This window comes from Macrotis lagotis, chromosome 1 (genome assembly GCF_037893015.1).
Source record: "Macrotis lagotis isolate mMagLag1 chromosome 1, bilby.v1.9.chrom.fasta, whole genome shotgun sequence".
In the NCBI taxonomy this organism is placed as follows: Eukaryota; Metazoa; Chordata; class Mammalia; order Peramelemorphia; family Peramelidae; genus Macrotis; species Macrotis lagotis.
Window position 1 is genome coordinate 131,319,233 of NC_133658.1, and position 12,511 is coordinate 131,331,743.

General features: G+C 38.1%; 1 protein-coding gene across 1 annotated transcript; it reads right to left on the reverse strand.

The window, feature by feature from the left end:
- Positions 1-733: 733 nt before the first annotated feature.
- FIGLA (folliculogenesis specific bHLH transcription factor) lies at positions 734-7,286 on the reverse strand. Its single transcript, XM_074227118.1, has 3 exons — positions 7,062-7,286; positions 3,215-3,373; positions 734-862 (listed from the first exon to the last, which is right to left on the reverse strand). Exons 1-3 carry the CDS (start codon positions 7,284-7,286, stop codon positions 734-736), a joined length of 513 nt encoding a protein of 170 aa, XP_074083219.1.
- Between the last annotated feature and the right edge of the window lie 5,225 nt (positions 7,287-12,511).

Below are 12,511 nucleotides of genomic sequence, written 5' to 3' on the forward strand. Positions count from 1 at the left end.
CAGTCTGACTCTTCATGACCCCCATTTTAGGTTTTCTTGGTAAATATGCTAGAATGGTTTGCCATTTCCTTATCCATCTGATTTTAACATTTGGGGAAACTGAGGCAAATATGGTCAAGTGACTTGCTCAGAGTCACACAGCTACTAAGTGTTTGAGGTCAGTTTGAACTCAGGTCTTTCTGACTCCAGACCAGTGTTCTATCTACTGTGCCATCTCTCTGCCTTTGAACATAACACACTGTAGATAGAAAAATTAAGTAAAATTGAATGCAAAGCATCATGGGGCTATCCTACCTGGGAAGGCTCAAGGGATTTAGATAAAAAAAGGTTTTATTAAAGGCTGTTGATCTATAAAGGATGTCTGAGATTTAGACAGGTAGAGATGAATGAGAATTTCTATAAAAAAAAAAGAACAAGGTAAGGCATTGTTTTTCAGAAACGGCAGCATAGTTTAGTGGACCATGTTGTTTAGAGATTCATGAAGTCTTGGATTTCAAGTCCTGTTTCTGACTGTCTACTGTCATGGTAACCAAGACAAGGCCCTTAACTACAGGCAATTTTTTTAGTACTATAAGATTTATAGTTAGTCAACAAACATCATCATTTTACTATGTTTTGGGCATTGAGGTAAATGCTAAGAGTACAAAGAAAAGCAAGAACAGTCCCTGTCCTCAAGAAGATCACAGTCTAATGGGGAGATAACATTTTAAATAACTAAGTACATAAGAGATATCTAGAATGGATAAAAGTGGATCTCAAAAGGGAGGCCACTAGAAGCTTGGAATTGAGGGGATGGGAGCAAAGCACCAGGAAAGGCCTCCTTAAATACAGGAGGCCAGAACTCAAAGTAAGAGGTCAGAGCCTGGCAGGTATGGAGAATAACCAGTCAAAGACATAGAAAAGGAAGAGGAGATATCTTGCTTGAGGAACAGAAAGAAGGCCAGTGGAATTATAGAAAGTATGGATAATAAATTATAAGAAAGGCAAAGACGAGACCAGATTATGAAGCAACTTAAGTGTCCCAAAGATGAGCTTATAGTTGATTCTCGAGTTATAGGGAGATGCTGAAACTCACTGGGGGTGAAGGGAAAATGGGAAAAGGTCAGACTTATGTTTTAGAACAATTACAATCATCCAGTTGAGTGGATTGCTTAAAATAAGGAAGAGCCTTGAGGTGGAGGGACCAGTCAGGAAATTATTCCAGTGAGAGGTGATGAAGGGCACATACAAGAGACATTGTGAAGGTACAATTCAAAAGATCTGGCAATGGACTGGATATGTAGAGTGAATGTAGGGAGTCAAAGAGAATACCAAGACTTTGATCTAAGATGATTTTGTTTTTTAGTTTTTTGCAAGGAAATGGAGTTAAGAAGGTCACACAGCTAGGTAATTATCAAGTATCTGAGTCCAGATTTGAACTCAGGTCATCCTGAATCCAGGGCTGGTGTTCTATCCACTGCACTACCTAGGTGCCCCAGATCTAAGATGATTTGGAAGAGGGATGATGCTTCCCTTAAGAGCAAAAAAGAATGCTAGGAAGAAGGGAGGATTTGGAAGCAAATATAATGAGTCATTTTGGACATGTTGAGTTCAAGATGCTTTTGGAACATCTGGTTTGATAGAAAAAAGATAGGGATATGGAACTAGAGCTTGGAAGACAGGTCAGAGCTGGATATATAAATTGGGGAATCACTTTATAGATATAAGTGAACCATGGGAACTGATAGTATAGAAGAGAAAAGGACCCAGTAGAAATCATAGGCTATGCTGATCTACTTTGAGACTAACCTTACCCCACTTTTCAGCTTCCTTTTGCTTGCTGTCATCATTTATTAGAAGTTCCAAAAGTATCTAGATGGCATAGTGGATAGAGCACCAGCCCTGGAGTCAGGAGCACCTGAGTTCAAGTCAGGATTCAGACACTTACTAATTACCTAGCTGTATGATCTTGGACAAGTCACTTAACCCCATTGCCTTAAATAAATGAAATTTTTTTTAACAAACCTAACAAATGCTACCCTAAGCTGTTTTCCCTGAGACATAAAAAACCACCTTCCTCCACTAAATTTCCATAAAATATTATTTTATTGTAATCTTTTCTTGTCTCTCATACAGGTCCCAATTAGTACAATTAGTGTACACTGAAATGCTTAACTGAATACTATATAAAGTTACAATGATATAAAATATGGTAATTGATTCCAGTCCTATAGACTAGACTCAAAGGGGACTTGGGTTCATAGCAAAGGAGTGGTTGAAAGAACTGGCCATATTAACCCTGGAGGAGAAAAGAATTGAGTAGGGTCTGATAACTGTGTTCAAGTATGTGAGGGATTGCTGTAGGGAAGAAGCATTAGATTTTTTTCTGTCTGGCCTCATAAGACAGAATCAGGAACAATGGGTAGAAGTTACAAAAAAAAAATTAAATTCAAGCTTTGACCTCAAATCAGTATTCTTTCTTAGATTGTACCATGAATGAACTAGGCCAACAACTAGAGATGTAATTCATTCCTGCTATAGGCCAATTTGGAAAGAAAATCCTTAAGGTAAATTTTGCATATTTCACCTCTTGCTTAAAGAAAAATTTTCATGTATTTGAATCAGAGTTCAATGATGGAAGGTGGTAGAGACGTGAAAAAAAATATATATGTATATTGTTCAGTTGTTTTTCCAGTCATGTTCAACTCTTCATGAGCCCATTTTGATGGTTTTCTTGTGAAAGTTACTGGAGTGGTTTACCATTTCCTTCTCCAACTAATTTTCCCGATGAGGATCCTAAAGCAAATGGCTAAGTGACTTGTCTAGGGTCACACATTTGGTGTCTGATGTCAGATTTGAATGAATCTTCCCAATGATAAGTAATCACCTAACTTTCCTCTTAAACCTATCTGTCATTAAGTAGCTCCACAGTCTCAGGCAAAAATCACTTACTGTTTCTGGGTCTCTCTTTCTTCTAATGAAAAATTAAAAAGATCTCATACTTCCCTTAAAAATTCTACCCATCATAGATTGTGCTTATATTTATCCTGGTATGAACCCATGTTCCCATCTAACCCTGGGAGTGGAGAGAATGACAGGAAGACAAGAAGGAGATGAAAGGAGATGATCTTCAAATATATCAAATAATTTTTTTAAAAGAAATACAGTTTGGAAATGGAGTTTAGTTGAGGGAGAAAGTGACAATGAAGTCTTTGTCATTTTGAAATTGTCATACCTGTACTTCAAAGTGTTTGGTATCTTCTAAAATCTCACGGAGAAGGCGTATATATTCAGTTGCAGTTTTAAGGATATCAACTTTGTTGGGCTTCCTGTCTTTAGGAAGGAGTGGCACAATAGCCTTCAATTTGGAAAATCCACGATTAAGATTCTTTATCTAGAAAACACAATTCAGACATTTATTAAGTTTTTACTATTTACAGAGTCTGTAAATAGTTGCTACAGAGGCTGTAGCAAAAAATTTGAGAAAAGACAGAATTCCTGAGTTCATGGAGTTTATAGGCTAAAATGGAGAATAAACCACAAACAGCTAACAATTCTATATGTAGTACCTAGAGGTTTGAACTATATGTAGTACCTAGGTCCTCCAGACAAGGCTACGCAGGGTTCAAGATATTCCTCACTGATTTCTACTTTTACAAGTCAAAAAGGGCACACAATAAACCCAAGGCATGTCAATTAATGAAATAGTTCAGAAATAAAAGTACTAATAAAATTTCTTTTGTAACCCTAAGATGCAAATAATCACACACCCATGGGAAGAATGGTAGCCAATACATGTTTTCATGGACATTCATGTAGGAACGTATCTTGAATATATGTATGGAGGGGCAATTTCTTCCATGAGGGCAATGCCATTGATATTTTCTAATGATATCATCATCATCCTGTACCCACCAGGAATATAGCTCACACTGGCAGGTACCCCTCCATTTGTCACTTCATGTCTGTCAGAAACCAAAAGTCCCAATGGTCCCACTGGGTATGTGGCTATAAAGTTTTTCTCCTCTGAGCTTCTTTGTTCAACTTCAAGTTGATTAGATAACTAATATGTTATCTCTTCAAGAAAAGAATGAGCTCTGTTATGTTCTTTTGTGTTAAAAATCCTTATGGGGGGGAAGAGAAAATGAGGGACAATCCAACTTCCTGACTCTTTTCTTTATGGAATAGTTGGTCTTACTCATTTTTTCATAGGCTTGACCAGGCAGCTTTCTTCTCTAGCAGAAGATTTTTACTTTCTTAAAACAAATGACAGATACATTCCTAACTAAATATCCAGTGCCCACAGGATCATGTTTCTCTTTTAAATTGAACTTTCAATAGTAGACAATATCATTTTTACTTAAGGCAAAACTTTCATATACCTCATTTTTTACTCTCTGAAGGCTAGAGTATATTAATTGATAATGCGTGAAGAGGTTATTCATCTATCAATTGCTATAGGATTTAAGGTTCAGGGTCTTGAATTTTCTCAATTCCAAAACACTTTCTTCTTACTCTCTCATTTTTATTAGTAAATATAGAAACAAAGTTAAATCCAGAGTTGGGGGTAGAAGGTTGGGGTGCAAAGTCTACATCTCTTACTAGCTTAGGATAGCATACAGGGTAGCAAAATCTTTTGAGAGATACAGAATAAAGCATGATGTAAGATCTGTGGGGGGGGAAAAACCACTTGGAGCTTGAGTAGTTTCAGAATTTTGCCTTCAGAGCCAATTGGAACAGTAAATAGATCAGAATAAAATGTTTAAAGCAAGTATTAGTAGTTCATTTAACAATTAATCTTGATTAGAAGCACAAAGATATAGGTCTCAAATAAAGTAAATATATTGAGGGATAAAAAAAATCACAAAAACTAGAACCAAAAGTTGAAAAGTAGACAAGAGTATATCAACTCTTTTGGTCAGTAGATCCATTCAGGTTATCAAATTATAGACCAGGTGTGTTTGGTGAATACCAAATCAGAGGATATTTTAAAGATTTTCTTAAATAAGGTATGATAATATAAGAAAAAAATTAGATCATAAGGATCTTTCCTTCTAGAAGCAGAAATCCCTTTTTAGAACTCAGAGAATCTTCTGATTCCAATGCAAAAAAATGAAATTTTATCCTTCAATCTTTTAAAAATTCACCTTTTCTAATATCCTAAGCTGATCCTTCAGCTTCTTCTTAAGTCTTTTTCTTTTATATATTCCTCTAAAAACATTTATAAATATTAAATTATAGTGTAGAATGACAACTTGACATAGATCTTAGGAGGCTAGTCTTAAGAGTCAGGAAAATCTGACTGCTTCACTACAAGCATGTAGTCCAACAGAGTAGTTTCCCGTCTGTTTTGATTACAAGGAATTTCCACTCTTGGAATTATCCATACTGATGAAATCACTGCAGTCCCAAGGAAAAAAACCCTATTTTATTGAATTTTTTTCTTTTCCCCATAACTTCAGAGAGGACTGTAAATTGCTTGAGGGCAGGGATTATCTTTTGCCTCTTTTTGTATCCCCAGCAGTGGATAGAATATAGACTAGGCATTTAATGTTTACTGATTGATATTCAGTAATTATTATGCCTTCCTTAGTGGGACTATCTCCAGACCTGAAGGGTATCTCTTTTTAGTTTTCTTCCTCTCACCCGATTCTTTCCCCTTTCCAAAGTGGAATACGATGGAGCTGCTCTAGAGACTAATGAAAATGATTGTTTAAAAAATATAGGGAAGCAGATTGAGTAAGCCTCTGGGTGTCAAACCCATTTGTAGAAGAGGCCACCCAAGCTTACATAGCTTTTAATGTCTAACCCAGATAACTTATCTATAAGTGCTGTTTGAAAGTTAATATGACCAGTTCCAGATAAGCTGTTCAAACAGATACAGGAAAATGATGTGGCCCTCAGAATAGGGTATAAAATTTCTAAGTGACTGAGCATGTCTATCAGACCATGCTAGTTCCCCAAGGAATTCTATTTTGGGATTATGGTGTATCCCATTGCCAAGTCTTACTTTGGGAGCCCTTCTTGTTTGCAGACCAGTTACTCCAGACAGGTTAAAGAAACAACTTGGTCAGAAAAATGTCCATTCTCATTTGCCTCCATAAGATTTGGTAGGGAGCTACACTGATGCCGTAGCATTACTTATCATTTCTATAAAAGGAAATATAATAGTCTACTCTATTCAACCTCACTGAGTATTTGCTGAGGGGGTGAATTAGAGAGGAAAGGGGAGTTATGATAGAAGCACACCCAGTGGGCTATCAGAACATTAGCAGCTCCGCAATCAGAGTAAGCGTTAAATGAAAATTTCTGTAGGCTGAGAAACTCTTTAAAAAAAGCCCACACAGTAAACTATTTCCAAGGAAATTCTGGGAAGCATTTGCACACCCACCCACTTCTCCCTCCCACTCTTCCTAAAACTAGCTAGCAAACTACTCCAGCAATGATAACAGTAGTTCTTCAGAATTGGGAATGACAACAAGATAAACAGGGAATCTGAGAAATATTAGTCTTTGAGGACTCCTTCCAAATGCTATCATTCATTCCTTTTTTTTTTTTTGCAAGGCAATGGGGTTAAGTGGCTTGCCCAAGACCACACGGCTAAGTAATTATTAAGTGTCTGAGACGCATTTGAACTCCAGTACTCCTGACTCCAGGGCCGGTGTTTTATGCACTGCGCCACCTAGCCGCCCACTAGCATTCATTCATTCCTAAAGTGAGAACTGTCAGAATCGCTGGACATTTAGCTACATGTGAGCATCTGAGAGGATTACAGACAAATTTGAGAATTTTGAGGGGGGCATTGGGCCAGTGTCCATGACTCTTTAGGGGTATCTGGTTATGGAAAGGTTAGGCAAGTCATTGGCATGTGAAGTCTTGCTTTGCAACGCTCTGGACCTTCTAAACCACCTTAAAATAAAAGTGGACCGGGGAGGGGGCCCTGAAGTCAGGCCAGGCCCGTTTCCTTCACTCCTTGAGACCATCACCTCACAACCAATCAAAGTGTCAGGACTTGACTCTCGGGGGGCGAGGAGGTGATGGGGGAGGGCCGAGAAGGAGGTGCCCAGCGGAAGCTCCCTCACCCGCTCCCGTTCCTTGGCGTTGGCCACCTGCCGCCTCTCCAGGACCTCCTTCAGGTCCTCGGTGGAGGAGTAGTCCCCGGACGGCTGCCTCTTCATCCGGCTGATGGCGGCTAGCTGGGGCCGGCTGCCAAACTGCTCCTTCAGCACCTCCTCCAGCAGCTCGGCCCGCGGAGTGGCCTGGAGGGGCAAAGGACAGGGCGGGGAGAGCTGCGGGTGTCCCTCCATGGCCCGCACAGACCGCCAGCTCCACGCACATTTGACCCTCAGTGGGCGAGGGAGCCGAATGGGTTCACCTGAGAAGGCGCGGGCGGGCACGTGTGTGCTCACCTGGATGGCCGCACGGGGATGCCTCAGCGCCCTGGGGGGAGGGGCTGCCTAGCCCTCCACCCCGCCCCCACCCGCCATTCCTCAGCCCCCACCTGAACCCGAGAAGGGGGTGGGAAGAAATTCGGAATCCCTGCTTCTTGGGGCACAGAACAGCCTGGAAGGAGTCTGGCAGAAAAGCCTGAGTGAGCCTCCAACACCCCGTCACCAGTCACTGGCCGGTTATGTGCCCACCCCCAGAAGAGGCCAGGACTGTGAGGGCCAAGGGTGAGTGCAAGTGCCTTTCACCCCACTCCCCACACACACATCCCTCCCTCACCTCCCCGCCAGGTTTAGTAGAGAGGAACCTGGGGACCGGGCCACCTTTTTACTGATGAGTAAACTGAGGTACAGAAGGTAGAAGAACATCAAGTGTCAGTCACCAAATCCAAAATGTACAATTTGAATTTGGACACCGAATCCAGTCGACTTTCTAACATACCAAATATTGCAAACTTCCATCACAGAGGCGGGTCCTTTGTCTGGTATCTACAAGACCTGTTTCAATCATTTTTCTGTTTACTTGCTAGCTCTATGATGTCCTAAATTTTGGTATTCCTCAGAGCACAGTATAATGCCCCCAGAACAGGCTTTCAATGAATACTTACTAAATGAATGAATGAATGATGAAAAAGGATAGGAGGATTGAAGGATGTTAAAAATAACACATTTTGGAGACCCTACAAAGTAGTAGAAAGACCCCTGACTTTTTTTTCTTTTTTTGTTATTGTTTTTATAATTTTACATTTCCCCCCCCCCATCTCACCCCCCCTAGGCAGTCTGATAGTCTTTACTTTGTTTCTGTGCTTTGTTTCATTGATCAAAATTGAATATGTTGTTAGAAATATCATATCCTTAAGGAAAAAAACAAAACTTAAGAGATAGCAAAATTACATAATAAAATACCCCCCCTTTTTTGCAAGGCAATGGGGTTAAACGGCTTGCTCAAGGCCACACAGCTAGGCAGTTATTAAGCGTCCGAGGTCATATTTGAACCCAGGTACTCCCGACTCCAGGGCCGGTGCTCTATCCATTGCGCCACCTAGCCGCCCCATAAAATACCTTTTTTCAAAAAAAAAAAAAGTAAGGGGAACAGTCTTTAGTCTTTGTCTAAATTCCACAATTCTTTCTTTGAATACAGATTCCATTCTCCATTTCAGATACCCTAAAATTGTGCCTGATAGTTGCACTGATGGAATGAGCAAGTTCATTAAGATTGATCATCGGGGGTGGCTAGGTGGCGCAGTGAATAGAGCACCGGCCCTGGAGTCGGGAGTACCTGAGTTCAAATCCGACCTCGGACGCTTAATAACTGCCTAGCTGTGTGGTCTTGGGCAAGCCACTTAACCCTGTTTGCCTTGCAAAAAAAAAAATTGATCATCAACTCCATATTGCTGTTAGAGTGTACAGTGTTCTTCTGGTTCTGTTCATCTCGCTCAGCATCACTTCATGCAACTCCTTCCAGGCTTCTCTGAATCCCGACCCTTCTGGTTTCCTAAGAGAACAATAGTGTTCCAGAACATACAGATACCACATTTTGTTCAGCCATTCCTCAATTGATGGACATTCACTCAATTTCCAATTCTTTGCCACCACAAACAGGGCTGCTATGAATATTTTTGTACAAGTGTTTTTACCCTTTTCATAATCTCTTCAGGATATAGACCCAGTAGTGGGATTGCTGGATCAAAGGGTATGCACATTTTTGTTGCCCTTTGGGCATAATCCCAAATTGCTCTACCAACAGTGTATTAATGTCCCACATTTCCCACATCCCTTCTAACATTGATCATTGTCTTTTCTGATCATGTTGGCCAGTCTGAGAGGTGTGAGGTGGTACTTCAGAGATGCTTTGATTTGCATTTCTCTAAGCAATAATGATTTAGAGCAATTTTTCATATGACTATGAATAGCTTTGATTTCCTCATCTGTAAATTGCCTCTGCATATCCTTTGACTGTCAGTTGGGGAATGGCTTTTTTTTAAAAATAAATTTGACTCCATTCTCTATATATTTTAGAAATGAATCCTTTGCCAGAAATACTAGTTGTAAAAATTGTTACCCAATTTACTACATATCTTTTGATCTTGTTACAGTGCTTTTGTTTGTGCAAAAGCTTTTTAATGTAATGTAATCAAAATTATCTAGTTTGTTTTTAATGATGTTCTCCATCACTTCCTTTGTCATATTCCATAGATCTGACAGGTAAACTATCCCTTGATCGCCTAGCTTGCTTATAATATTGTCTTTTATGTCTAAATCCTGTGCCCATTTTGATCTTATCTTGGTACAGGGTGTGAGATGTTGACCCCTGACTTTTCCATGAGATGACCACTTTGAATTCCAGGTTTACTATTTACTACCCAGATGACACTAGAAAATTTTCTTCTCTCTAGGTCTCAGTTTCTTCATTTACAAAATTTGATGATTACTAAGCAATCTTTAATACCTCTTCCATCTTTCAGGACTACATATGAGTCTTGAATGCTTCCCAAATGTGAAATTATAATTTTTTCATTTATATATAAAAGAACTGCAAAGCTCTTCAATGTGGCTTCTGATCTTTGTAGAAAAGACTGTACTTTAAAAACAATACACAGAAAAGAAGGAAGTTCAGAAGGAAGCACAAACAAGCTTTTGAAAGTAACATAGAATTAATTTCATATATATATATATTGAATCATGCAGTATAAAATGGAGACTTGCAGTTTCATAAAAAAATTGTTTTGGGGTTCTGATATATATATATATATATATATACATATATATGACAAATTATTTTTCATTCTCTCTCTTTCTCTAGAATGAAAATAAATAAAAATTAAGAAAAAGGATGTGCGTCCCTTTTTCTACCGAGGTCCATGAACCCAAAAAGAGAGAAGAGAACAATCTAATATGCCAAGTTAAAACAACTTTTGAGTTCAGATTTGGAGAGGAGGGATTTGTAGGAGAAATTTAAATATAAAGATGAGCCTTTAAAACGTTTATAACAGGGGCGGCTAGGTGGCGCAGTGGATAAAGCACCGGCCCTGGAGTCAGGAGTAGCTGGGTTCAAATGCGATCTCAGACACTTAATAATTACCTAGCTGTGTGGCCTTGGGCAAGCCACTTAACCCCATTTGCCTTGCTAAAACCTAAAAAAATAAAATAAAATAAAATGTTTATAACAAGCAGTGTAAGATTAATAAATACATCAAAAGTATAAGCTTCATTCTGAGCTCTTGGGATAGTTTTCTTCATGTCTCAACTCAAACACTACTTTCTTTTTTTTATTGAAATTTCATTTTATATATCCAATTACATGCAATGGTAGTTTTTTCAACATTCATTCATTTGCAGATTTATGAGTTCCACAATTTTCAGCCACCCTCCTGTCCTTCCCCCTTTCCCATGGCAGCAAACAGATTGGTAAAAGTTCTACATGTATATTTCTGTTTAGCATATTTATATGTTAGTCATGTTGTGAAAGAGGAATTAGAACTAAAGGGAAAAAAAAAACCATGAGAGAAAAAGGAAAAACATGATCGAAGTTTAAAAAAAAAAGTGAACATAGCATTCTTTGTTTTACATTCATACTCCATAGTTTTTTTCTCTCTGGATGTGGATGGCATTTTTCCATAGTAGGTCTTTCAAGATTGTCCTTGATTTCTGAATTGTTGAGAGGAGTTGCATGCATCATAGTTGATCATCTCACAATGTTGTTGTTAATATGTACAATGTTCTCTTGGTTCTGGTCACTTCATTCAGCATCAATTCATGCAAGTCTTTCCATGCTTCTCTAAAGTTGTATCACTCATGATTTCTTATAGAACAATGGTACTTCATAACATTCATATACCATAACTTTGTTCAGACATTTGCCAGTTGATGGAAATTCCTTCAATTTTCAATTCTTTGCCACTCCAAAAAGAGCTGCTATTAAAAATATTTGAACACATGAGACTTTTCCCATTTTTTATCATTTCTTAAGTATAAAGACCTAATATTGGTATTGCTGGATCAAAGGGTATGTTCAGGTTTATTGCTCTTTGGACATAGCAACAGATTATTCTCTATAATTACTGGATCAGTCCTCAACTACACCAACAATGCATTAATGTCCTAATTTTTCCATATCCTTTCCAACACTGATCATTTTCCTTTTTTTTTGTCATATTAGTCAATCTGATAGGTGTGAGGTGTTACCTCATAGTTGTTTTAATTTTCATTTCTCTAATCATTAATGGTTTGGAGCATTTTTTATATAACTATGAAGAACTTTAATTCCTTCTTCTGAAAACCTCCTGTTCATGTCCTTTGACTATTTATAAAATGTGGAATGGTTTGCAATCTTATAAATTTGATTTGGTTCTCTATAGAGTTTAGAAATGAGTCCTGTATCAGAAATACTGTGAAAATTGTTTCCCAGTTCTGCCTTCCTTCTAATGTTGGCTGCATTGGTTTTATTAGTGCAAAAACTTTTAAATTTAAAATAGTAAAAATCATTAATTTTGTAATTTATACTATTTTTTATTTTTATTTATTTATTTTATTATTTATTTCTTTTTATTTATAATCTTTATTTCTTGTCTGGTCACAAATTTCTTCCCTTTCCTGAGATCTGACAGATAGAGTATTTCTTGTTCTTTTAATTGGTCTCAATTCTATACCCATTTTGACCTTATTTTGCTATAGAGTTTAATATTCAAACACTACTTTCTATGTGAAACCTTTCCTAATCTCCTGAGCTTAACACTATCTTCTTTGGTTTCCTTATCTGTAAAATGGGGAGAATAGTAACACCTACCTTCCAGGATGTTGTGAGATTAAAATGAGAAAGTACTTGTAAAGTGCTTTGCCAGCCTTAAAGTTCTACATAATTACTAGCCGTTATTATCCCCCTTCAAAAAATGTCCTTTTATATATTTATGTATATTACCTATACTTATCTATGCATATGGTTATCTCTCCCACTGGTCTATAAGCTTCTTGAGGACAAGGGCTATTTCAAAGGATTGCACACAGAGTAGATACTTAATATGGACAGTTAATTTGAAAGAGTAACAGTGAGAAGGGGAGAGGAAAAGAAATAGCTAAGGGCCAGATGA